The 25,852-nt window shown below is 36.4% G+C and overlaps 3 protein-coding genes, 1 long non-coding RNA gene and 1 pseudogene across 5 annotated transcripts; all 5 read right to left on the bottom strand.

Annotated features, from left to right (window-relative positions):
- Nucleotides 1–2,214: 2,214 nt before the first annotated feature.
- LOC147524067 (heat shock protein 90-3 pseudogene) lies at nt 2,215–3,834 on the bottom strand (annotated as a pseudogene). Its single transcript, XR_015196859.1, has 3 exons — nt 3,667–3,834; nt 3,422–3,546; nt 2,215–3,348 (listed from the first exon to the last, which is right to left on the bottom strand). The product of XR_015196859.1 is annotated as a heat shock protein 90-3 pseudogene (transcript).
- A 1,004-nt stretch (nt 3,835–4,838) lies between these two features.
- Nucleotides 4,839–5,382, bottom strand: LOC147524066 (uncharacterized). Its single transcript, XR_015196860.1, has 3 exons — nt 5,335–5,382; nt 5,081–5,242; nt 4,839–4,916 (listed from the first exon to the last, which is right to left on the bottom strand). It is a non-coding gene; the product is annotated as an uncharacterized LOC147524066 (long non-coding RNA).
- Nucleotides 5,383–5,454: 72 nt separating this feature from the next.
- Nucleotides 5,455–7,111, bottom strand: LOC147524065 (kinesin-like protein KIN-7I). The gene is made up of 4 exons (XM_086562938.1): nt 7,019–7,111; nt 6,833–6,935; nt 6,646–6,726; nt 5,455–5,548 (listed from the first exon to the last, which is right to left on the bottom strand). Exons 1-4 carry the CDS (start codon nt 7,069–7,071, stop codon nt 5,480–5,482), a joined length of 306 nt encoding a protein of 101 aa, XP_086419064.1. The 5' UTR covers nt 7,072–7,111; the 3' UTR covers nt 5,455–5,479.
- Nucleotides 7,112–7,144: 33 nt separating this feature from the next.
- LOC147524064 (small ribosomal subunit protein uS9m-like) lies at nt 7,145–10,658 on the bottom strand. Its single transcript, XM_086562933.1, has 3 exons — nt 9,868–10,658; nt 8,750–8,830; nt 7,145–7,167 (listed from the first exon to the last, which is right to left on the bottom strand). The coding sequence occupies exons 1-3, from the start codon at nt 10,253–10,255 to the stop codon at nt 7,157–7,159; spliced, it is 480 nt and encodes a 159-aa protein (XP_086419059.1). The 5' UTR covers nt 10,256–10,658; the 3' UTR covers nt 7,145–7,156.
- Nucleotides 10,659–17,254: 6,596 nt separating this feature from the next.
- On the bottom strand, nt 17,255–19,064 carry LOC147524063 (uncharacterized). The gene is made up of 3 exons (XM_086573458.1): nt 18,440–19,064; nt 17,504–17,842; nt 17,255–17,265 (listed from the first exon to the last, which is right to left on the bottom strand). The coding sequence occupies exons 1-3, from the start codon at nt 19,062–19,064 to the stop codon at nt 17,255–17,257; spliced, it is 975 nt and encodes a 324-aa protein (XP_086429584.1).
- Nucleotides 19,065–25,852: the final 6,788 nt, after the last annotated feature.

The following is a 25,852-nucleotide window of genomic DNA, read 5'->3' as shown; positions in this document are numbered from 1 at the left end:
CAATTACAAATATTACACTAAATACAAAAATTGTAACGAGCCAACATATACCAACAAAATCTAATCTGGCAGCATCAACCGAGCCAAAGAGAACACAATCACCCAACCAAGAACCTATCACAACCTGACTTGATGCAATCAATTTAATCTAAGAACCTATCACAGCCTAACCAACCACTCTGTTTTCTTTTTTCTACAGTACGAAACATTGTACTAGAAAATCAATGCAGACTTGTACTCATGCAAGAATAGTTTGACAATGTCTGGATCTTCATGAGAAGCAAGATAGGCTATACAAGGAACAAAACCAGGCAGTCAGATAATGTACTTGATAGCATAACAAGTTTTCCTGCATCCATCTTACACAAACAAAACCAAGAGAAATATTCTTCAAAGCACGTCTGGAGATATTAGCATGGTCAAAGATGTAAGGCTCAATACTCCTATTATTTTCAACCTAGAACATGTGATGCGTTAAATGAAGCGAGGAAGACCAAATGAATAGAGAATAAGAACAATAAAAGCAAATACTATTTTGATTTAACATATATTTATATTTGAAGATGTCATACTGTGCTAAGAAATTCAGCTTTCATTTCGGGCGAAAGTTTCTGATGAAAGAGCCGACAAAGATGAACAACATCGGGATTTGCAACCTCCATCATATCCATGATCTCCCCATCTCCGGAAGAGTAAGCACCTTTGCGATGAATTCTTAAAAATTATCAAGTAGTAGTTAGAACTAATGAGTAACAGGTCCTGCATTGTAACTTATTCCAAATTTGTAAAAGACCCGACAAAGATGTACTTTGTTTTGATGAGAAATCAATATGGATCTACCTATTTTAGCAAGAACCTTCTATGCAAGAGAGGGTGAACCAGTCTTTGTCGCGTCGAGCAGATCCTGCCAGTCCAAATTTGGTTAAGTTTTTCTTGAGAGTAGAGTGAAGAGCCCAAAGTGACAAAGAAGTAACCAAAGATGTAGAAAGTGCCTTAACAAAGGAAAGTGACTTCGTTAGGACTCTAAATATACTAACACAACTTCACACAATAGGCTCTCAATGCCCCCATCAAGTAAAAATGTATCATACCAGTCCTCGTGCGCCAAGGCAGAACCTGGACACAAAAAGCCAATCAAGAAGGCATTCAGAGAGATAGCACCCATGCTGATCAGAAAAGGCTGTTTTCCATCTCCTAAATTAAGCATAAAACACCATGACTAACAACTCTCGGACGATGTAGAATGGGGAGCCAATATCATCTGTTTTATACATAAAAAGTTTCATGATGTAGAAATTTTTAGTGGATTTAGTTCATTCATCTGTTTGGCAAGAATCAACTTGAAACAATTCAGTTTATGAAGAATAAACTACCTAGAGAAACAGATATATGGTGCCTCAGTCATTGGTATGCAACTATACAACTGTTAGAATTCTAAGAGGAAGGCCCATCCGCCCGAGGAGATGTTCCACAATGCTAGTAAATATATATGGGTTTGACAAAAACTCTATTAAATCTCAAGTAATCGTTCATGACTCGACTTTATCCAAGCTGGAGTCGGATAGAAGACTTTTGAGTCCATGTAAAAATTATGGGTTCAAAACCGATTGATTTGTTTTGCTTTGAAAGTCGACTAAAGTTAAGCATAAGCTTCCTGCCGGCCTTGTCCCGCCTCCCAACTATATAACACATATATACCCATCACAATGTGCTTTGTTTTAACATATTATGTATTTCGACAATATCAATAAAAGGGTAATAGACAAGACATACCGATTAAATTCATCCGAATCATGCGCCAAGTAGAAAAAAGCGGTCACTTTGAGTGAGATCGGAATCAAGACAAATAGGTGCACCTTCAGTAGTCCCTTAAGATAGATGGAATTGGTCTCTCAAATATATTTGGAAATATGAACTTCGTCTTCCTTCTACTTTTGCATCATAAATAAAAGTTTGATTAATGAAAAATTAAAACTCTTATTTGGTCTACTTAAAATCAGCGATGGGGACATGGGGCTAGGTTAAATAGAGGGAAGATCAAAGCTTTTGAGAAGGGCTTACCCTCCATCTAGATGTTCCTTGAAAATTTGGTCAAATGCCCCGACAAAGTTCCAAGATAGTATATAAATGAGCCTGCAAGGTAAAGTTGTAGCAAATTTGGTTATGAACTTGAACTCTCATAGATATAAGATAGATTTTAGACAAACACTCGTATACTAGCATATAAAATTGTCGAGTAGCAAAATAACCATCCAAAACCTACAACCGACATGATGAAACAACTTACAGACCATCCAAAATCACTACCATTGAGACTATTGTTTCAAGTTTCAACACTCAACATAAATAAAAACACTACCAAATACCCCAAATATACTAAATGTCAAGTACTAGAATGAGATAGGTGAAGACTTAATCAACTTCCTCCATCTTGCTTCCCTCGGCATCAACATCCTCCAATGGTGGCATGTCGGTGTTAATGGAAATTATCGATCTTGTCCTCGTCAATGCTCGGACCCAACTTTAGCATCCCGTGAATCCTGTTGCCGAAAGTATTGGCTCATCAAGACCTGAACCCGGAAGTGAAGGGGCAGTTTCAAACAAAGAATGAAACCAAATCTTTAACTGACTTGTCATTCTTATCGGCATCGACCCTCTTCCTCTCGGCTCTTCCATGATAGAATTTTCGGGGTTGATCTCCATGGTCTTCTTGCTAGACATGTAGCCACCATGCTTGAATCCCCGAGAGCCTGAGCCTTCATGATCCTCTCCATGTTAGTCATCCGACCATACTCACCATCACCAAACAGCGGGGAGAATCCACAACACGGTCGAGACAATCACCTTCTCGACCTTGTCACCTAGAACATCCTTGATCACCTTGCGAGACCCTCAAACTTTTCCTTTAGTTCCTCTTTCTTCTTTTTCTCGTCCTCACTCTCATCTAGCTTCAGACCTTCCTTTGTGGCAGAGACAAGCTTTTTGCCTTCAAATTCCTTTAACTGACCCACAACATACTCATCAATAGCATCAACCATGTACAAGACCTCAATACCCTTCTTCTTGAGCTTCTCAAGGAAAGGAGAGTTCTCCACAGCCTTCTTGCTTTCACCAGTGATGTAATAGATGTCATTCTGGCCTTCCTTCATCCTAGTCACATAATCCTTCAAACTAGTCAACTCATCACCACTCTTGGTCGAAAGTGATACGAGCAATTCAAAGAAGCTTGGTTACGTTAAGGAGTCCTCATGGATGCCAAGTTTCAGGTTCTTGGAGAAAGCCTCATAGAACTTGTTGTAAGCCTCATAGAACTCTCATAGATATAGCTAGATCTAAGAACTCAAAACTCTATTATACAGATAACTAGATCAGTGAACGCAAAAGTCACTACAAGACAAACATGAGATAACATTGTTCATACCCCTGCGTCAAGAGCAATAGGCCTGCCAAGGTGGTCCATCTCAGATTCAAGTTCATCAATGGTTTTGTTAATCAAGGTGAAGATATTTGTCCACCTTTCCAAACTGGATCGTTCCTATCTGCAAGCTATAGCTACAAACTTAAATGTGTATACACATAAACTAAAGGGGACAATATCGAACAAATAGTAAGTTGCAGGGGCAGATTTAGAACGAGGATACAAATAAATGTAAAGAGCTCACTTACCATGTCAACCACAGCTTGACTACAAAGAAGGGCAACTATAGCTTTTATATTTTACTTCTGGTTGCAAAGATTTGTTCAAAGTTCTGCGAATGATTGCCTCCCATTTAGGAATTGGCTTGTTATCTTCAGCTCCAAGTACATTCCCAACATTTAAAGGAACCACCTCTTGGAAACTGGAAAAAAAAAAAAAAAATAATGACAGTTTCAGCTTCCAATCGAATTATCAACAAATCGGTAAGCAAATAAAAAGATTAACAAGGAATAGCATACGGAGTGAAAAAAAATGCTGACATACCATCAACTTCCAAATCTTGAAAAACAGCAATTATGTACTAATAAAAACTTTGCTTCATGAAAGTGGAAAGTATATCACTATGGGTGAAATAGGCTTGTCAAGTTTGGCTGAATCAAACGATTTTAAGGTTTTCACGTAAACCAGGATAGTCATGTGGTAAACAAGATATACTTCACTGACAGATATACTTCCGACCAGGATAGTCATGAAAATCCTGAGTTCTGCGTGAGTCATTCAATAGGTGGGACACTTCGTTCGCCCACCCGAAGGGTGGGGAAGTGTCCCAGGGTAGTGAGAGAAGGGCGGAACTAATTAAACAGTTCTCTCTTTTCTCTCTGAACTTTCTTCTTCGACACTTCGTTAGCAATAATATAACTCAACTGTTTTGAATAATACTGAAGATCGAGTGCTCTTTAGAGTTTTATGATCAGACGTTTCGGATTGATGCAGAATGTGACAATTGGAGGTCGACAAAAAATGACAACCACAAATGAAGGAAGGTAAACTATTGATGACACCGACCATACTCAAAACAGAATAAAATCTGGAAGAACATAGCATGATCCTAGTATTTTTCCTAGATGAATTGGATCAACCGAAGTGGTAAGAGGTAGGAACCAAGAAATTGGCACAATAAAAGGTCATGCAAAGGAATAGGACCTTTACCTGTTGTGCGAAAGTGATGTGCAAAGCAAGAAAAGAGAAGATTGCTCAGACCTCAATTAACACTATAACATATTATCTTCATAGAAACGGGAATCCACTTTTCGGGCTTACTTCAAACGGATGGATGCTAGGTCTCGAAAATTAGAACTGCCTACATGATTCACAACACAAGGAAGACTCACCCGAGAATGTACATGTCCAGTAGGTTCTTCCAAACAAAGCCAACCATCAATCTCAAGATTCTCACCCCGAGGTCGTCCAAAGAACATTCCACATACCTATCATTACCCTATGGACCACCAAAATCACCGATTTCATAAAAGACTTAGTAAGGCCATCTTATTATATCAAATCAATGGTTCAACGAGACACGACAATGCAAATCAAAGGAAGAAGAAAAGGAAAGAAAATGAAAGGTATTGCTATCGATTATTTCTCATTAAAACCCGAAACCTTTTTATGTGTAAAGCGATTTTCATCTACACTTGAGTTCAACACCATTGAGCTTAAATTTTCAATTTTCTTGGCCTGCTCTTGTAACCTTCTCTCTCTAAGGGCTTGAGCTTTCTTTTCCTCCTGCAACTCCAAAGCTATTCGCTCTCGCTCCAGTTCACTCTACATTCAAAATATAGGAAGGAACTTCTAAGAGTTAACCAACATAATTCTTCTTGGAAACAAAAAATACAAAGGGACGAACATAATAGAACCTATAACAATGTGTTCCACAAGTTGAGAATCTCCTCTCCAAAATGCTCGCGCATGAGAACCCTATACAACGAATTTAAAGTTCACACATAAGCAAATGTTTGGAACTACTACAAAAGAAAGTGAAATGTACCAGAAAAGACAAACCTACAGTCTTGCTCGAAGCTCTTCAATCTCTTTCTTTTGACGCTTCAGCAAAGCTGCATCTGTCAAAATCTGCAAAAGAAAAGAATGATAGGAGTTGTTACCAAAATCACTATAAATAGAAAATATTACGTTTGGAAAAAGAGTTTGTATTCAGTGTTTTATAGATGAGGGTGCTGAGATGAACAAGGGGTAGTACTTGTAGTGTAGTTTCGGTAGGTGTTGTCTACTGAGATGGTTCACCCTTGTGTAGAATGATGCATAATAGCGCCAACCATGTAAAATAAATGTTTGTGTTTAGGATTCTGATTTCTGAATGCGTGAAGGAAGCCAAAGAAGACATTCCAAACTGTTAAAGAAAAAATATATCTGCAAACCCAGGGGATCTTAATTAAGAGAAATGATGAACACTTAAATAGACACTAAACTTAGTTTATGATTTTTTTCTGTGTGAAAGATGTCCGACATAAGATGTGGCAAAGGCATGCCTTTACATGTCATAGGCAAACAAGAAATGTGACAACGCTGTCTTTGAAACCTTAACGCATAACAACAGTTGCCATATGAATGAGTAATGATGCTTGCCGAAGGCATGTGAACATGTCTTATGGTGTGTTGTGCTAAAGGCAAAACCAATGTTAAGTAAAGAGTCACACCAGCTGCCATGAGTACTAGAAGGATTGGGTATGCACAATTGTAATTACAATATGAAGGTACAAGTTATTGAAAAATTAAGCCTGCTCCATAGAGAAGGCTTCTTCCTTTTAAACTAGTTGATTAAGACATAATATATCAAAGATGTCAAGGGGACATCAATTGCTAAGTGTGGTGTACCTTTACGTCAAAAAATTGCAAGTGATACATACTTTCTAGGACTTTACATTAAGGCGTGAGAAACTTTACAACAAAATTTTTATTAAGGGCGTTAGATTGCATGGAAGAACTTTTTTTTATGTAAGTCTCACTCTGTAGTAAAGAGTTTACGGTATTCATGAGGTAGGAGAGCATTCACTGTATATATTTTCACCACACCAACTCAAGCGCCATGCACATGTTCTATCTCTATTATATTTTGAGAGAGAAATTCATAAGAATAAGAGTTGGAGACTTTAAGAGGTCCCAAAGAAAAGAAGAAAATGCAAACAATGAAAGATAAAGTGCAGAAAGACCTCATTCACACGTGCACAGTTTGTAACACGTAACGCTCTACTTGCAAACTGAAGACTACTTTTTGTTTCATCAGCATGAATCTGCAATCACATGGCAAATAGTATAAGCATAGAGTTGCCCAAATATATTTATCTTACATTATGCAGGGAAACTAGTAAGAACCATAGTAAATTTAGAGAAGACTACCTGTGCAAGGGTTATATTACATATGATTGCAGTGTTTGCATTTCCACCAAGGGAAGGTTGCAAAATGCGCGTCAGCTTGCTGTCACGATATGGGACATGTCCCCTACATCAGATGGTAAAGAATGTAAGGAAATAGAAGATAAATCCCAATAAATCTATGTGTTAGAACAACTGAATAAAACCTACCCTTGGCTCTCAACACCTTCACTTAGCTTCTTTATCACAGTCCCAAGTGTCATCAGGGTTTTATTTATATGAGATCCCTCTTTCAAGCCGCATTCTTCAAAGACTAGTCTTAGCAAAGACGCTCTCGAACCAGCTAGGTCAACTAAATTCTACAAACAAGATTTATTAGGACTAACAGAATATTGAAAACATGAATAAGTATGTTAAGATGTCCCACATGGGATATGTTAAGCCTTGCATAAAAAAAAAATATTGACCATTGTATTTCAACAACATTCTTTTGGGTGATCGTTGACCATCAACCTAGTTGTTCGCCATTGCAATGGAGACTTTTAGTCGCTTGATCACTAAAGCTATGAACCTTACTCTTCCACTGTTTCAAAACACCCAATGCCCAAGACACTCAATTTCATGGATCAACAAGTCAAAGTGCTCATGCTCAAGTGTACTCTCCTAATTATTGAAGCATTTCTGAATTGAGAGTTAATTTTGCTAAACCATTGCAAGGATCATACGTCATGAGGTTGGTATTTCCCTTCTAGATACTCGGGCCTCCCCCTTGGTGTTTCCTTCAAGCTCAAATCTATGTGGAGCCGCATGGTCAGATCATTAGAAACTAGGTTAGGAGGTTGGCAAACGAAACTGCTGTCTAAAGGTACAAGATTGATCCAATGTGAAGAGCACCCTTGCAAATCTACGCATCCACTACATGTTCCTCTACACTATTCCAATAAAAATACCCGAGACAACAGAAAGAAATATGAGGGACTTCTTATATGGTTTAACCAAAGAGAACAAGAAAATTCACTTAGTGGCGTGGGAGAAATAAAGAGCACCGACGGAGAGTGGACTTGGCCTTAGAAGATAGAGCCTATGAACCAACTTCTTCTAGGATACTGGTTATAGAGATAAGACCAGGAGCACGATACTTTGTGGTCACTAAATCTGAACATGAATGGAGGCCTAAAGCCTTAAACAGGTGAACCAACCACACAAGGGTCTGGAGGATGGAATGGCATTATAGAGGTTCTCCCAATCTTTAAGAACCAATATCATGTGTAATCTTGGACACCATAAGATTTTGGTCTGACAGATGATGGAGCCCTTTCTACTTGTACACCACCTCTCCCTCTAGTTATCAGCTAATTGTAAAGTGTAAACTCATTGTGTATCTACTTACAACTGAATCTCTCTCTCACTTGCATTACTGCTTTATATATATCACACTTCTATATATAATTAGCTTTTATGTATCACAGGAATAAAATAAAATTCTGGAGAAAACAGGTGCGACAAAATTTGCTAACAACTAATGTCCACTTTCATGTAGTTTTACTTTACCGATCAAATAATAATAATATTAATAATAATGTCTATGTTATCGAAATTAGGAAAACCACACTCCCAAAATTAGGACTCGGATTTTCAAAATAACTATTTATTTATGCAAAGGAAGGTGCAACTTCTCAATAATAAAATTTCAATATTTCTTTGGAAATGTTTAATCAAATTAAGGGTAAGACAGGTGGCAAAGTTTAAGAACCAATGGGAGGCACTGTGTTTATCAATATTAAGCCCACGTGACACACATTGATGCACTGCCACTCGCAATAGGAAACCAACTTCTTATTGATGTTTTGATGAATTTTCTTTTATCTAATTGTCTGCTATACTCATTTGAGATAGTTTCATTTGATGAAGTTCTTTTAAATATACAGTGTAAAGCAGTACCTGCTTTGAGATCTGAGCGTAGCCCAGGTTCCCAGTTCTGCAGCGCTCTACTGATTCCCAAACGCACTGCTCCAACTTGTCCTGTGCAAAAACAACTTAATTAGATAGAAGGTGTTTATGAAAAAATAGATAATTTTGCCCCTTTTAATCAGTATGTGCAGACTAAAACGTCAGTTGAAAGATTCGACAAGATTAAGTTTTCCAAAAGAAGAGTCCATACGACTTGGAAATCCCACTTCTAAAACTTGACCTACAAAAGAAACTACCTAGGAAACAGGCAAACCACAAAAGGAAATGGATATAAACACGAGATGAGTTCTATGACCTTGCTTGCATGTAATCCACTCAATGTAACAAAAATACAAGAATCCAATTAGCTAAAGGTGGTAAAAAACAGGGTATAGAAACCAGTTCAAGTTCCAGCTTTGTATCTCCTACAATGATTAAATGATTCCAATTCTCACTTTCCTAATGCACAACATGAATCTTGAGCTACTCGTCCAATTAGTGTACTAAACTATACGCCTACTAAAAAACAATGAAATACAGTTTTAATCTCTGGAACAACATTACACATCTTAGAGACCATACATTTCTAGCACAAAGAAAAGCCCGACTTGGAGTACTCTGGAGAACGGTTGGAAGAGGAGGGGACAGGGACAATTGATGATCGGGATAGATCAGGGTCATGTGATTGGGTGGATCGTTCACGGTTTCTGGTGGAGAAGTCTGATGGCAACTGCAGTACTGGTGTTGCCTTGGTGGTCATCCTTAGCAGTTTGCTTGTTTTTAATGCTTCTTTTTCTACCCGCTTTTGTTTGTACTTTTTTGTCTGAAGGTTGCCTATGCTGACCATGGTGGTTTGTTGGTCTTGTGAGTGTTGAGTTTTGCATCATTGCATGTATGTGGGGTTTAGGATCGTGGGCATTTCTGCCCTATTAGCTACTGGCTAATTCTATAGGTGTTGATGTAACTCTCTTTGTATCAATTTGATATCTGCTATCGATAAAAAAAACAAACACCCCCGAACCTTCCAGAAGGCTGCCTATGCAGAATTTTGTGACTTTAACCTCTATATGTATGACAAATTGTAAAAGCAATAAATAAATAAACCTCACCTGAGATACCACCTCCTTTCACAGTACACTTGACATCCCAAAGACCCAAAGTTTTCGTCTCACAAAAAGGTCGAAGCAGGTCGGCACGATGATCGATAATCGGAAAGTAAACATCAAATTGCTTATCGTTCACAAGAAATTTTCCCTCACCAGGTTCAATCCAAACACGAGCTACACTGCACTTCCTTCTTCCAGTTCCATAAGCTCTTCCTTTCTCATCGACCCGCCTCACTCGTGATTTGTCAATTTCCTCCTGCTTCCGGCGTTCTATTTCAGCTCTTGTACAGCTCTTCTGACTTTTCTCAGAATTAGTGTCTTCAATTTCACTTAGAGGGGACAATCCCTCCACTCCTTCTAAATCCTTCAGAGCGATCAAACTGTCTAGCATGGCATCTGTTATTCCGGCTGCTGCAATCAGGTCTCCAAAAGCACGGTTCGGACCTGCCAGTTGTTCAAATGGAATAGTGAAATTAATGACTTGCACTTACAACAAATATAATTCTATTACATTTTCCAAATTTTCTCTCCAAGCCAAGTATAGGGGTGCAGTTCATATAGGAAAAGCCATAATGAAAATTAAAATTGCCTTATTAAGCTACGACACAGCTTAAGTGCATAAATGTCTCAACTTTAGAACAACACAATATGTAGGAAAAAGTTTTATCTGAGAACAAAACTCTTCATATTGGTTTTGGACAATTAGGCAATATCTATCCATCAAGAAGATACTGACCAATTCAATTTTAGCTCTGCACTTTTGCTTCTTTTCATTTAAAATGAGTTAAAACTTATTTCCAGAAGTCACAACTTGCATAAGAAATTCTTCACCAAAAAACCAACTCATAATAGAGTTCAAGTTCCTAGAAACCATATCACGGAAGCAAGGATATGCCCTTTTCCTACAATGGTTTGCATCTTTGAAGAACATCAAAGAAACTTATCATTAACGGAAGCTAATGCCATCCAGCACCTCACCCATCACCATGTTTAATTTCAAAGAGAAAACATCGAATTTTACTCATTATCCTATACTCTGTCTAGCGTCAATATATGCTGAAGACTATGGCTATAACTTTTTTAGTCGTATATCCATGTAATTTCACCAATACCAATATATATATATATATATATATATAATGCCATCCAGCACCTCACCCATCACCATGTTTAATTTCAAAGAGAAAACATCGAATTTTACTCATTATCCTATACTCTGTCTAGCGTCAATATATGCTGAAGACTATGGCTATAACTTTTTTAGTCGTATATCCATGTAATTTCACCAATACCAAAATATATATATATATATATATATATATAAACATATGCATCCTACTGCTATATACAGTAGCAAACATGTGCTGACATTTATCTATATTAAGTCACTAACTTATATTATAAAGAATTCCTCACCGAAAAACAGCTCATCTTAAAATTCAAATTCCTAGAAACATACTTATTGGAGGCTCGTAAACTTAGTTTCGGCACAGGGTGAATCTTTCAAACCACACCTTTACGCAAAGATACACCTTTTTCTTACAATGGTTTGCATCTTTGAAGAACATCAAAGAAACTTATCTTTAAGGGAAGCTGAGGCCATCTTGCACCTTACCATGTTTAATTCTAATGAGAACACATTGCATGTTACTCATTAATCTATAATTTTCAAGTGACAATACATACTTAAGACTATGGCTGTAACTTTATTAGTATTACATCATGTAATTTCATCCCTACCAAAAAATTACATATCCTGTTATTTATAAAACAGGTCAAAAACATATGCATCATGTAACTTACAAAGGTCCATAACTCTATATACACTATACAGTAGCAAACATGCATAAAAGACCGTAAAACCAAAAAGGTCCCAATATTACACATTTCCTGTACAAAGGATTCTGGTTTCTATGCCGATGTAAAGTGTGGCCTCAAATTTAATTTGTGATGGGCACATGCTTTTTGGGATGTCCAATATTTACCAAGATCACATACATACTGAAGAGTGTGAAGACTAGGGCTATAAATTTGTCAGTCGTATACTACTTGAAAGCCTCGACTCCCAAGCAAAGTTTTGTACGTCTTGACAACTTCAGCTCCCTATTGAGCACAAATACAAATGAACAATCAAATAATGCAAACCGTAATTATCAAACTAATTCCTAAAAATTATCAAGTAGTAGTTGGAACTAATGAGTAACAGTATTTGGTTATGACATAAAAGTAAATACAAAAAGAGGTGAAGTAAATACCATGTTACAGCAGTAGATCATCTGCTTCACTCCCAAATTTTGATATATTTTAAAAAGTGAAAATTTTAATTGCAATACCCTATACTCTTCCCTTTCCCCTCCTCCTTTATCCGGGCTTGGGACCGGCATTGTAAAGCTAGCGACAACTTTACAAAGGCGGAGTTAAAAAGTGTTGGCCTGCAAGAAGCAATAGAGAGCAATCAGTATGGATATATGAATAATGATCAGTTCTAAAATCTGCAAACGGATCAATAACAAAGCTAAGAATAATAAAGAAAACAGATACATATAGCACCAAGTAGAAGAATCTAAACCATTCACCATTCATTGAGTCCAATTCCAACTAACACAACTGCCCAAACACGCATAATTAAAAGGTCTTCAAAATTTAAGTGTTTTCAAACAACAAAAGACTAGCTCTTAAAATTGAGTGCACATCACAACTTAATTATGGAATTGGTTGGCCAAGCCACAAAACTAGAGACAAGATCTTCTATCGCCTTCAAAGCGTTATTCCCCTAACAAGCGGTAGCATTCTTTTGAATTGCAACTTCAACGAAACCTTTGAATAACCCGGGCCTAAAGGCTTAGTATGCAATCAGAGTCGCTAGATCATCGGTCTACCACAATCCTTACGCCCACGACATCTTCGAACAAGTCTAAACAACTTGCACTTCACAACTTTGGATTTAGTACCTGTATGAAAACAAAAAGATATACATACATGACTCTAGAAATTCACATGTTAAATGAAATAGCATTTAGCAAGGATAACATACGGAAATCAGATTTTGATTGCTTTGGGCAGATGGACTTTGATGGTCACGTTGAGCCTGATGAGTAGGTCTTTGCATAGATACAACTTTGGATTTAGCCCCACCCTTTACGAAAACATGAAAGGGAAAATAAAAAAAAAAGACATGAAATTTTCAAATTTAATGAAATAGGATTTAACATGGAAAACTTCTTCAATTTTGATTGCTTAGGGCGATGGACTTTGGTGGTCACGTCGACCCTCAAGAGATCTTTCAGTAGACACATCTTTCGATTTAGTCCGTCCCTTGTAATATAAGGAAACAATAATATAAATGTAAATCTAGGAATTTGAAATTTTAAAAAAAAAAAAATAGAATCCAACATTGTATACATACAGAATTCAGATTGTGATTGCTTTGGGAAGATGGAGTTTGAGGGTTCATTGCCACCTCTAGAGAAGGTTGAACAGACGAATGGTTTGGCTGAAAATAATTTTGATGTTAGTAAATCAAAACAAAAGTATATAGAATCCCCAAACAAATTTGAATACCTCTTCACTATTCAATAGTTTGGCAACAAGTTTCTTGACGTAAGACATTTCTTCCAATACACATCATATTTCTCCCCGCAATTCACTCATTCTCCCATTGCATTGTTGGATACCATACAAAGTAGATGGAGTAACTCCATATCCCACTCCACGCCAAGCGCCCATTAGGATCGGGGACCTAAAACTTGTGAGAGGGCATCTCCTCTTCCACATTCTATATCACAGTCTATTTCATTCAACTTATCCTATAACAGCAACAACAACAACAACAACAAGAATAAAAAATATAACTAGAGTCGCATGAAAATCGAATAAGCATGCCTTTTATCTTAGAAAATATTTTAAGAACAGTGAAGGACATACTATTTTCTCTTTAGCAAACTCATTTACTGGTTCTCCGTTTTTCCTCTTGTGGCCCTGCAACCCATACAAGCACTCTTGTAACAGCTTACCAATCTTACCCTTTTACGCCTCTACGTAACAAGGAAATAAAACATTTCACATATATATTAAGTACTCTTAAGGGGAAAATCTTCACAAGTCAAAATAGATCATTCAATTACCAACTCATCTTCCAATCTTGCATAACCTTTTACTTACTACAAGTATAGGGCATCTTGTGGTGTTGAACGCCTTCTTCCCATTTTCCCTTAGTTTCTACAAAAAAATAATATATGAGTCTTGATATGCAAAATGGATTTTATAACCAATATAATGTATGATGAATACCTTGTATCCTTTCAAGGAACAATTTGCAACAAATGCTTTCCAATCAGGTAACTTTACATCAGTTGGACAATGCGCAATTCTAGCTTGGTCAGTATCATATGCATTATAAATTCCTGATCTCAATTTTGTTTTGAACCCACGCCAGAGCTTCCCAATAGACTTAAAAGTCTATTTTCTAGCACGTTCTGGTGCTACAAAATGTTGCTGTAAAAAGATGCATAAACAAATATTACTATATTTCTTTAATAATATATAACTTGCCATGTAAATAAAGAAATTTACCTTTATAACAGTCCACATTTTGTCTTTAATCTCGTGTGTTACTTTATGCCAAGTAGGATAGCCAATTGGGCCGATCCCTTGCTACTTTGCCCAAGTAACTCTAATCTGTATATAAGTTCAATTAGGACCTATAGGTAGACCTTTTTCATTAAAGTCAAGCACAAGTTTTTTTGAGCTTGTTGGATCCAATTGATTCAGTTTTGTCGGCCCCCTGGTGTTGGCTGGTTGAGGATCATTCGAACCTTCTGATGCATTACCTTCTCCTTCGTAGTCATTTTCACAGTGGTTTTCCAACCATTCGTCATCTTCCATTTCCAGGTCATGATTTCCATTTTGTTGCTCACTTGGTAGCTTTTCCATATCCTGATTTTTATTTGGTTGATCCCTTGGCAACCTTTCCACTTGAACTTTCTTACCATAAACTTTATTTGGACTTTTGGAACCTTGTACATGACAAAATAAATTGGTATAATATACTCACAACCACACCTTAATGACACAATCACAACCGAAGCATAATTATTTTTCTAAGTGGAAATTAACAATATACACAAACCTGAATGTGCACGCCCACTTTTCTTAGATGCTTCTACAAGTGCTCTTTTAAACTTTTGAACCTTAGCTCTTGCCGCTTTTTTTGGTACTAGAAAATCCAAACAAACGAAGAAAAAAAATTAAAATACTACAAATACAAAGACCGAATAAAAATTGAGAGAGAATCAAAATATCTTACGGGGTAGTTCTCTAGTCTTTTCCTTTGTCATTCTTCACATGCATTGAAAAGATTAGAAAATAATGATAGCCAAAACAAAACAATCATATACATGGCACTTAGATAAAATAAAGTACATAATTTGATCATCACCATAACACAACATGCCTTGCACCATTATAAGAAGCACTCACAAAACAAAATAAAGTCAATAACTAAATAGACAAAAACAAAAACCACATAATAATCAGTCTAAATGGACAAAATGAAAACAAACAGACCCAATTACACTCTATTTCTTTTTTTTTTGTAGCACCCAAGTTCCCTCACAATCTTGACGCTTATAGACTTCGCCTTCTACGTCACCTTCGATGTCATTAACTAGCTCCACACTTGCAAAAGGTGGTGGTGCAAGCACATTGCTAAGGTCCTCCTCCGTACTACATTCAAAATCACGGAATCCACGAGAAGGTGCTTTCAAAACCACATACCAACTGCTGTCATGTGATTCTCGTGAGTAGAAAACTGGTTCAGCTTGGGATGCAAGGATAAAAGGGTCTTGCTTGTGTGTTAAACTTTGATGCAGATTAACTAACGTGAATCCCTCTTCTACTTTGATCCCACTTCCTACGTTTGCCCAATCACAATTAAATAATGGGTACTGAAAAACACCATAATCTAGCAAAATTATCTGTTTTATCACACCATAATATGTCACATCTTCCTCGATTTGTCTGGTGTCTTTAGCACTTGCCCTACACAAGCTACTAGTCGACAATGACACTCCGAGTTTTGAGTTCCTTTTTTTCTCCATCCTTTATGTGGAAGCGGTAGCCATTTATCAAATAACCTTTATAGCTCCAAGCATCGCAACGAGGTTCATCCGAGAGCCAATCCAACATATCAGATACATGTTTGGTTTTTTTCTCATTTTCAATCTAAAGACAAACAAAAATTGAAAGTCAAAGTCTTACATCAATTAAAACTTCTATAAATTTAGATAACAAAACCTGCTTCTTCACCTCAAGCTTAAACCACTCAATCAACGCGTTTCAAGATGCTTTGCTCCTAAAGCACCTTCATTTCTTAAATAGTTTAGGTTCCTTTATGGGATGAGCATTTTTTTTGTGTCTTCTATTTAAAAAGGTGCTCATTAATATATATATATATATATATATATATATATATATATATATATATATATCTATTTTAAGTTGTCACATTAAACATATTAACTTACTCAATGTACGGCTGAACTTCCTCGAAATTGAACAAAATGCAACGATGTGCTGCTTCAACCATGTCTCTTGTTAATGTAATAATTGTCCCCTTCAATAGTGGCTTACCTTCAAGAATACTAGATTTTGTGGACTCATCATTATAGTCTTCATTTCTACTTGGTTGGTCATTATTAATATCAACTCGCTTCATATGCTCGGAAAAAAATGTTACACTCTCTTCAGCCAAGTTACATTCCGCCATGCACCCCTCGGGCCGTGCATGATTCCTTACACTTGCTTTCAAATCCTTCATATACCTATACTCAATAAATAATCAAATGTTTAGAATGCAACACTCTACAAACTAAAAGGTGTATCTTTTAGCTAAAATATATTGTAGTAATAACAGGGAAATATAAAAAAAAAAATTTAATACCTTTCAAAGGGATACATCCAACGAAATTGCACCGGTCCTCCAAGGCACACCTCCCGCACAAGATGAAGCGTCAAGTGTACCATAATGTCAAAGAAAGATGGAGGAAAATATCTTTCTAGTAAACACATTGTCACTACAACTTCATCCTCCATTTGTTCCATTTTTTTCTTATCAATAGTCCTTTGACATAGTTCATTAAAGAATGAACAGAGTCGGAAAATTGCATTCCTAGGCCCTTTTGGTAAGAGATTCCGCAAGGCCAAAGGCAACAGTTGTTGCATTAATACATGGTAATCATGAGACTTCAAGTCATATATAGCATAGTCGGACAAGGAAACACGGTATGATATATTGGAACTATACCCATCGTAACTTCAAGCTTTCAACCTTTCACAAAAATTTGCTTCTCACTCTTTGACAAGGTGCATTGTGATCGCGGGAAGTAAAGTTCTACTCCCATTCTGCAGACAGATGCAAGTCAGTCTTAATCCCATTTCTTCTAAGTCTTTCCTAGATTTAAGGTTATCCTTTGATTTTTTTTTTTGATTCAACAAAGTTCCGAAAGCAAACTTTCACAAATGTTTTTCTCTATATGCATAACATCTAGATTATGAGTTAACAAAAGAAATCTCCAATGGCAAATCAAAAATACGATTGTTTCTTCCATAATTTTGCACCTCCAGCCAGCTTTTTGCTTACCTTGTATGCCCTTTCCACGTTTTCTTTTTTTCTTTCCTATAGGTTTTCCCCAATCATCTCTCAAATTCTTTTCCAGATCTTTCCCCAAATCATTTTCTATAGATTTTACCTGAGTAAAAATCTCATTAGACTTCAAAGGAACTAGCTTAGCCCCGTGTTCTTGCTTCCCATTAAACCAACTTTTCTTCAAACGATATGGATGATCATCTGGAAGGAACCTACGACTTCCCATGTAAGAGAATTTCATGCTATGCTTTAGCCAATCTGCACATGTATTAACGCCACACCTGGGACATGCTAATCTGCCCTTCGTTGCACATCCAGCTAGGTTTCCAAATGCTGGAAAATCATTAATGGTCCACATTAAAACATACCTTAATGTGAAGGTGGATTTTCGGTATGCGTCATACGTTTCCACACCATCTGTCCACAAAAGTAGCAGGTCATCAATCAATGGCTTTAAATAAACATCTATGTCATTACCGGCTGGCTAGGACCCGGACCGGATTATCAATGTCAACATCAAATACTTCTTTCGCGATGCACATCCAAGGAGGTAAGTTATATATTGCCAAAATGATCGGCCAACAACTATACCTCGAGCTAAGAGTGCGATGAGGATTGACACCATCGGCCAGACAATGCCGGTCGAAGATTTCGTGGCTTCATCACCGAAAAGAGGGCCAACCGCTATCAATATGTTTCCATGCAGGACTATCAACCGGATGACGCGATGTTTCCATCAAGATTCTCATTGGATGCATGCCATGTCAACTGTTTTGCCATTTCGACAGATCAAACATCCTCTTGAACCTTGGAATAATAGGAAAGTACCTCAAAACCTTTGGTCGAACCTTCGTGTACTTTTTGTATGAGGATCAGTTTTCCATCGTGTAGTCTTGCACTTTCAACAGCTCACATCATTTTTAAAATCACCAGTGTATAACATGCAATCATTTACACATGCGTCGATTTGCTTATAATCCAGGTCAAACTTCCTTAACATCGCCCTTGCTGAATTATTTGACTTTGGAATAACATTACCCTCCGGAAACATATCCTTCAACGCCTCTAAAAACTCTGTAAAACCTCTATTAGACAAACCATGTTTAGCTTTTATGCTATACAACGTAACAACTGCTTCCAACTTCGTATACTTGCTACAACCTTCATACAATGGCCTTTCAGACTCCTCAACTGCCTTTTGGAATTTGGCTTCTTTTTTTTTATCACCAGAAAACTCTTCTTTCTTATTACTCTCATTTGTCGCTTTAAGCATCTCATAAGTCTCAGTGAGGTTAAAGTCTGTAGTTTCAACTCCTTCATCTACTACATGCACTTGCCCTTCTTCTCCATGCAAAACGAAAGGATCATAAGTCATATCAATACCCTCAATGATCAAATGGTCTTTTACAATATCGGGACTCAAATGGTTAAAGTTTTTGCAACTAATGCACGGACATCTAATGCTTGTTTTATCCATCAAAGGAGCCAAAGCGAATGCGATGAATTCATCAACAGCATCTTCGTACTCATCACTAGCTCTGGAAAATTTCAGCATAGTCAATGATATATGTACATAGTAATAAGCACTTGTTTCAAATAAAGCAATAGAAGTGTAAACTATTTAACCTATTTAAAGTTCTCCAAGTCTTGTCCATAACGTTGCTTATATTGAACCTAATATATCGAAGAGGAGCACCTAAATGTATAAGAATCAGAACAACATTAGCAGTAGTCAATCCTAACAAATCAGGTGAGAAATTAAGTGATGCAATCGTGGGATGCAGTTCCCACAAATATGTAGATCTCAAATGTCTACACACTCTTGACTCTTGAGTGTACCAGTTAAGAGGTATATTACAGGTTTGAGATGTTGTTGCATAAATCTTGAGATATAGTTACAACTAAAACCTGATCTATTGACAAATTGTGATGACTGGTCATGGTGAACAGTGTCACTTAATGGTAGGAATTCTATCGATTATACTACCATTCAACCAAAATCAATGACCGTAACTTAAGGCACGAGCCACATTTCAAAGAAAAAGAAAGAATACAGAAAAAATGTAGTACTACAAAAACTTATGAAGTAGAAAGTGTTAAACATCCATAAGTTTGTTTGGTAATGATGAACACAAGGCAAGCCCCACCATACTTGAGGTCTTGATATTCTACTAATTTTGAAGTTTCACCTATTATAGTCAAGAATCTTCAACCAACGAGAAATTACCCGAATTTCAACAATTCAAGGCTTACTTTGGTAATTTAAAATAGAAGGAGCATACAATGGCACATTCTATAACCACTAACAGTTACACCTTTGTTCTTATGTAGCGACCGACCTCCTCATTACGCATTACAAGATCTATCTTATTGGCATTACATTAATGTGAATTGAATCTTGAGAAATGCTATATTTTATAATTCTTTGACGCCGAACTTTCTTAAACTTCTAAATTCCTAGTATTTAATGATCATGTTCTTATTTATAAGTTCCACTTTCCTATAGAACTGCGGTGTCCAAAATTCTATCTCCCCGCCGGCCGGAAGATGGAGAAATTCATTTCGCTTCATTATGGTTCTCTTCCTAGTAATAGGCATGGGATCCATGATCTTGTCCAAACAAAATCTTCTTCCTCAATTGGTCTCTAATGGGCTTAATCATGTTAACCATTCTCCTAACAACTTATTCAATCCCACAACTTCCTAAGTGACTTGTGAACCATTATATGAAGTCTTGCCTTGTGCGAAGAATCTTTGGGGACAAATGCTTCTTGTTGTTCTCAGATACCTCTATACCTTGGGAACAATTATGTTGCAGTTGGAAGTGAAATAATCCTCACCAACTCGGACCGGTATCGTTGGAGCCAAGCATTTCAGATCCTTGGCGACTTCCAGCGCCACCCTAGCCTTTGGTGAGTTCGATTTCAACTTTTAAATTCCAGATCCTTGGCGACTTCCGAAGCGCCACCCTAGCCTTTGGTGAGTTCGATTTCAACTTTTAATTTTTTATCTTAGTAGTCCTATTAACCATATATTCCGTAAATATTAAGAAAAACTGATATTTGTACTTAAGATCCTCAACACATTATACATAGTGTTTAGATGAACTGCCCGGAATATTTTTTTTTACAATTGTTTCAGTATGAAATTTGTATTTATTCTTGGAACTCCACCAACAGGGTAGTATCCCCTTGGTAACACTAGTATATTTAGTTTGTCTAGAGGTTATATTTCCAAGGAAATTGTGTTAATCATGTTGCATGCTCTAGGGTGCCAAACTTAGTTGGATGTCCAATCATGATATATAAATCTTCCGATACTATAATTTGGATTTGTTGCATCGATCACGACATATAGCCTTAATTATTATCCTTTTTCTATCTGGACATGGCCAATTTAGAGTGTAATTATCTACATTTGTCTGTAACAACACTCAATTTTAAGGATAAATGGTCCAAGATAGTGACCTTTTTAAGAAGGCAGTAGTATGTGTTACAACCTCAGTGATAACACCGCATTATCAAAAAGCAAGAAAAAAATCATTTTAAAGGACAAGGTACCTCTATATAATAAAAGGTCGGGCAGTTTGATGCTAATTTATGAAGAATAATATTTAGTTGGATGTTATGGCGACTTTTGTGTTCTTTTTTACATGATAGCTCACTTCATCCACAGACTATGGTTTTAATTAGCTCCCAAGGTCACGAATTTAGCCCAAGGCTTATTGTTTCCTTGGCACTCAAAATTTCCCTTTTCATCTGAGAGGCGTGTCGAAAATAATGACCGACCCGAACGCACCATGCATCTGGACTACTAAATAACATCGATAGACCTCATCTAATTAAGGGAATACTTCAATAATAGGCCTCAAACCCAAACCATGAGTTATCTTGTAACTTGTAAAACCGGACTCCATGACTACCATCTAGACATCAAGTATCACCATTGCAAGATCATCATGTCCAATTCCACACACACAAAAAAACTACTTAATGACACAAAAAATATCGGAAATCGAAAGTATGGAGAGAGGGAGAGAAAAAAATAGGAACCACGCTTTGCGTTCTTCCTTCGCTCCGGTAACTGAAAAAAGAAGATTCTCTTTTTGAAGAAATCATGAAAACAAGGTATAAATTAGTTAATTTCAAACTGGTATATGAGAAGAAAATCAAGAGGGGAGGAAGAAAGGAGGAAGAAACAAACCTGCTTCACAATAATTTTCAGCCGACTTTCTGATTTTTCCCATAATAGTTTGCCCTAAGTATAACTTATACCAAGTTCTAGCGCGAAACCAAAATTTTCAGTATCGAATTGGCGGTTTTTTATTTCTAATTTTGGTTTAAGGGTAGTCGAAAGCAAACCCGAAGGTCTGTTTAATTTCTATTTAAACTAATTTTTCGATGGTTTTTCTATTCAAAAGGGAAACCAAAATATATTAACTAGAAAAAACCGCGGTCTCTTTATTTTTTTTATTTCTCGGCTAGGACAATGCCCAAAATATCGCCCATATATCGGAGATATATCCGATATATCTCGTTTTTTTGGTACACCGATATAGAAATATTCGATATATCTCAACCGAATATTGAATTATTTTTTTCCCAATATATATCGCAATTTCCGATATAATGATATATATCGACCGATATATACGATATTTCCGATATAAAGTATTGACTTTGACCGATATATTGTGATGGTATTTCCGATATAATCGACGATATTTTCGATATATCAACATACAAAACAAAATTTTGACTGGTCAACAAAAAAATAGATATCTCTGATATTTCTGATATATTCGATATATATCGATTTTTAGGTACATCGAAATATTCACCGAATTCAATATTTTGGACCTTGGTCTAGCAAACCAATCACGTGCCTATTTCATTTCTATTTAACCTAATTTTTTTTTTTTTTTTGTTGTTTTTCTAACTAATTAACTTAATAATTAATAGGTATATCATTAATAACACTTCTGGAAGTCACATCACAAGTGATTTCAAAAACTTGGCAAAATCACTCTTAAAGTGATGTTGAATACATAGATATTACATCACTTTATAAGTGATACGGCGAGTGACGTAAAAAAGTGTTACTATATCACTATCATGACATCACTTATTAAAATGATGTTGTACAACTCTACTAAATCAATTTTTTAAATAAGTGATGTTAAAAAAAGATTGTGATAATTATTACATCACATGTTGAGAAAAGTGATGTCATAGTTTTCATATGACATCACTTCACTGAAAGTGATCTAAAATTAGTGATGTCATATGTCATATTTGTTGTAGTGCATTGTGTTGGTATGGATGTGGCAAGTTGAGGTAATAAATTGATGTTATTATGCAGAGAGGGTTCTGCTCGTGGATTTGGCATTCGTGTAACTCGATCAACTGAAGGTTCGGATTCATGGGTGGATGATCCAATTACGCGTCATATTATTAGCCTTTGTATTAATAAGGAAGAGGAAGAAGGGAGTTTTTTCTTATGGCAGTTGGTTTTGCATATTAAAGGCCAGTATTATATCCTTGTATTACCTTTAGTTGAACCTCAACATGTAAAAGCATATGAAGGGATGTGTAGAAGATCTGATTGTGGAAATTCTGTTGGAGTGGAGGAAGGTCTTTCTTCGCTTTTGCTTGATCTTCCGTGCATCACAGGGTATGGTAAGTTTTCTTAAGGCACTATTACTGTCTTATCTGTTTTTTGTTAATTATTAGACTTTTGGGTCTACCTTTTCTAAACACGGTCATCATGGAATCAGATTTTTTGCAACAAGGTTCTTTTTATCTTTCATTATTGTACATCCTAGGGGAGGGTCTTTTGGCCTCTGTAAATTAATTCAATCCCTTTGTGCTCACCTTACAATTAAGTGTTAACTTGTTATATTTGTTGATAAATTAGTGTTATGGTATTAAAAACCTACTCACTTTTGAAATACTGGTAAAATGCTGTCGTTCAGTTTATCGATAAACTATTGATAGCGTTTGAAAGCTTTTAGCTTCTTCAAAAAACCAATTTATATAGTAAGAGAGGAAAACATACATTGGATCCTGTAATAGATAGAAGAAGAGAAAAAAGAGGAAAAACAAGGGAATAGAAACATCATATAAACCATTAAAGGAGTCCATGAAAATGCAAATCTCTTTACATCCCCCCTCCCCCCCTCTTTTTGATAGGTAAATTGAACATTGTCCCCTTCGATTCACACCAATGCGTATCTAAATGTAAAAGAAGAGTTTCTCTTTGCTAGTGAACTAATATGCATGATACTAAATTCTCTGGCTTATTTATTGTAGATTGTGCACTTAGTCTTCATAGGAATGCAGCTTTACAAATTGGTGCTCCGTATCATTCGTTGTAGCTAAATTTTGTTTTATTATTGTCACTCGATCAGAATGAATGATATGATATTCCTATCAAGTGCTTAGATGGTTTTCATATTCCTTGTCGTAGCCTCGTAGGTTTTTATTCCATTTTGTTATTGTTGTTGATTGACTTATTTCAGTTATGTGTGTGTGTGTGGTAGTAATCATTTGATTAGCAAGTACTCACTGAATTGGCAACGTGTACTCTCTGAATGTTGATTGATTCTTAATGTTAAAAGTAGTCACGGCTTTAAAAAGCACATCCAAGTGTTTTTATGTATAACACCAATTATCTGACCTCTCTCTCTCTCTGTCTTGGAGGGGGGGGGGAGGGATTATGTATAATAGGCGATGTCTATACCTTTTTTAAGCATAAGTAAAGCTCATTAACTATGCTTCCTGTGCTATTGCCTCTGCTTGAAAAAGACAGAGCTATGCAGCACTCTGAGCTTCTATTTCAAATTATGGGTAACTTTTTTCTCATTAGCTTCCTCTATGTCAACTTCCGTTTCTGTCATTAAATTGTCAGTTGTTATTCTAAGTGAGAGTTGTTTGTATTTCCAGAAAAATGAGATCCACAAAGATGGTTTTGTGAGACATATGAGGAATATTGTGGGTGACCAGATGCTTAGACAAGCGAAGACATAAAATACAAATGCAGCAGGCAAGTATATATTGATATACTATTAATGAACATGTGTTCTTTCATGTACCTGTTCTTAAAATGAGTTATCTCCTCTGAAAATACTATGTTTTTGTGTAGGACCAAACCAAATCTCAGGTGATCAAAACTCACGGACAAGATCCCACCAATCTCGAGGCACAGTCTCGGACATCTTCCCTTCCCAAAGAACAAAGAATAGCAACATTTCATTTTTCAGCTTGGCGGACCAATTGTATGGGTCTAATGCATCCTATGTCGACTCAAGAACAAATCCTATGCACTAATCAATTTTTCATAAAATGGTAAGTACTATGTCGACTCAAGAACAAAGACATTTCATTTTTCAAATGCCTCAAGCTCTAGTTCTTTTAGTGTCGGGTCGAAATGACCTTTGGAAACCCAAAGATCACCGAACAAATTCAATATCGAGTTCCTTGTTACGTTCATCTATTTCTCAATCCTCAGTTATATTCCAGGTAACCTTCATGTTTCTGTTTTGCCTACTTTCTATTTTCTATGCTTGATGCTTTGTGATTTATTGCCCCTTAAGAACTACTTGTGTGTGTGCACGTGTATGTATGTGCATGGAAGGGCTATTTGGTTTTAGTAAATAGTGTGTGGGCACTTTTGGAAGGTGGAAGTTCAGATTTGTAAGGGCTTTCCAAATTTCATTACTTCAGTCTCAGAACATTTTAATTTCAAAGATGTTAAAGTATTTCGAAAGTGGAGGATCTTTTTCCCATGGAACAAGTCAATTAGTTACTCATCATTTTCTCAGAATCACCGTTAAAAAGTACCACAATAGAAAGGGTTCTGGGCAAGAAGAAAGCGATTTCCATAAGATAATACTTGGATGTAAAAAGGGGTTATTGTTTCATAGGCAGGTGGAAATTCAGCTTTTAGGCAGCTAAAATGTAAAAGATTTTGTTTGTAACTGATATCATGTTATGTACTCTCCAAGTAAAAGTTTAGTAGTCGGTTTTCGGACTTGGGTTGACTAAGGGTGCGAGAGATAGGCCCTTTATACTCCTTTTGGTTGTTTTGTAATTTGATTATATCATTGAAATTTAATTTCAGATTCATAAATAATAAAAAAAAAGAAAAGAAAGAAAGAAAGAAAGGATCATAATACAATTACTGACTTGGTACTTTCATTAGTAAGTTATCTGTGCTTAATACTTATTGCTCACCTGATGAAATCTGGATCTCCTCAGACTATTATTTCTCCTTTATGCAGTTGAGGTTAGAAGATCCCTACACTTAAGACTGGGACTACCCTTGGATCGCCCTCTCTTGCTA

Source organism: Coptis chinensis, chromosome 1 (genome assembly GCF_015680905.1).
Source record: "Coptis chinensis isolate HL-2020 chromosome 1, ASM1568090v1, whole genome shotgun sequence".
Taxonomy (NCBI): Eukaryota; Viridiplantae; Streptophyta; class Magnoliopsida; order Ranunculales; family Ranunculaceae; genus Coptis; species Coptis chinensis.
Note: the sequence above shows the minus strand (reverse complement) of the source record. Positions and strands in the feature narration are given on the sequence as shown.

Excerpts from the sequence above, each read along its gene's own strand:
- LOC147524064 (XM_086562933.1), bottom strand. The coding sequence starts at position 10,255 with ATGCTAGACAGTTTGATCGCTCTGAAGGATTTAGAAGGAGTGGAGGGA. Across the intron at positions 8,831-9,867 it reads GAAAGGAGGTGGTATCTCAG|GACAAGTTGGAGCAGTGCGT; the intron begins GTGAGGTTTATT and ends GTTTTTGCACAG.
- LOC147524063 (XM_086573458.1), bottom strand. The coding sequence starts at position 19,064 with ATGCTGAAATTTTCCAGAGCTAGTGATGAGTACGAAGATGCTGTTGAT. Across the intron at positions 17,843-18,439 it reads TGATTGCATGTTATACACTG|CATTTGGAAACCTAGCTGGA; the intron begins GTGATTTTAAAA and ends ATGATTTTCCAG.
- LOC147524065 (XM_086562938.1), bottom strand. The coding sequence starts at position 7,071 with ATGACACTTGGGACTGTGATAAAGAAGCTAAGTGAAGGTGTTGAGAGC. Across the intron at positions 6,936-7,018 it reads GAAGGTGTTGAGAGCCAAGG|GGGACATGTCCCATATCGTG; the intron begins GTAGGTTTTATT and ends CATCTGATGTAG. Across the intron at positions 5,549-6,645 it reads ACTGTGCACGTGTGAATGAG|ATTTTGACAGATGCAGCTTT; the intron begins GTCTTTCTGCAC and ends TTTCTTTTGCAG.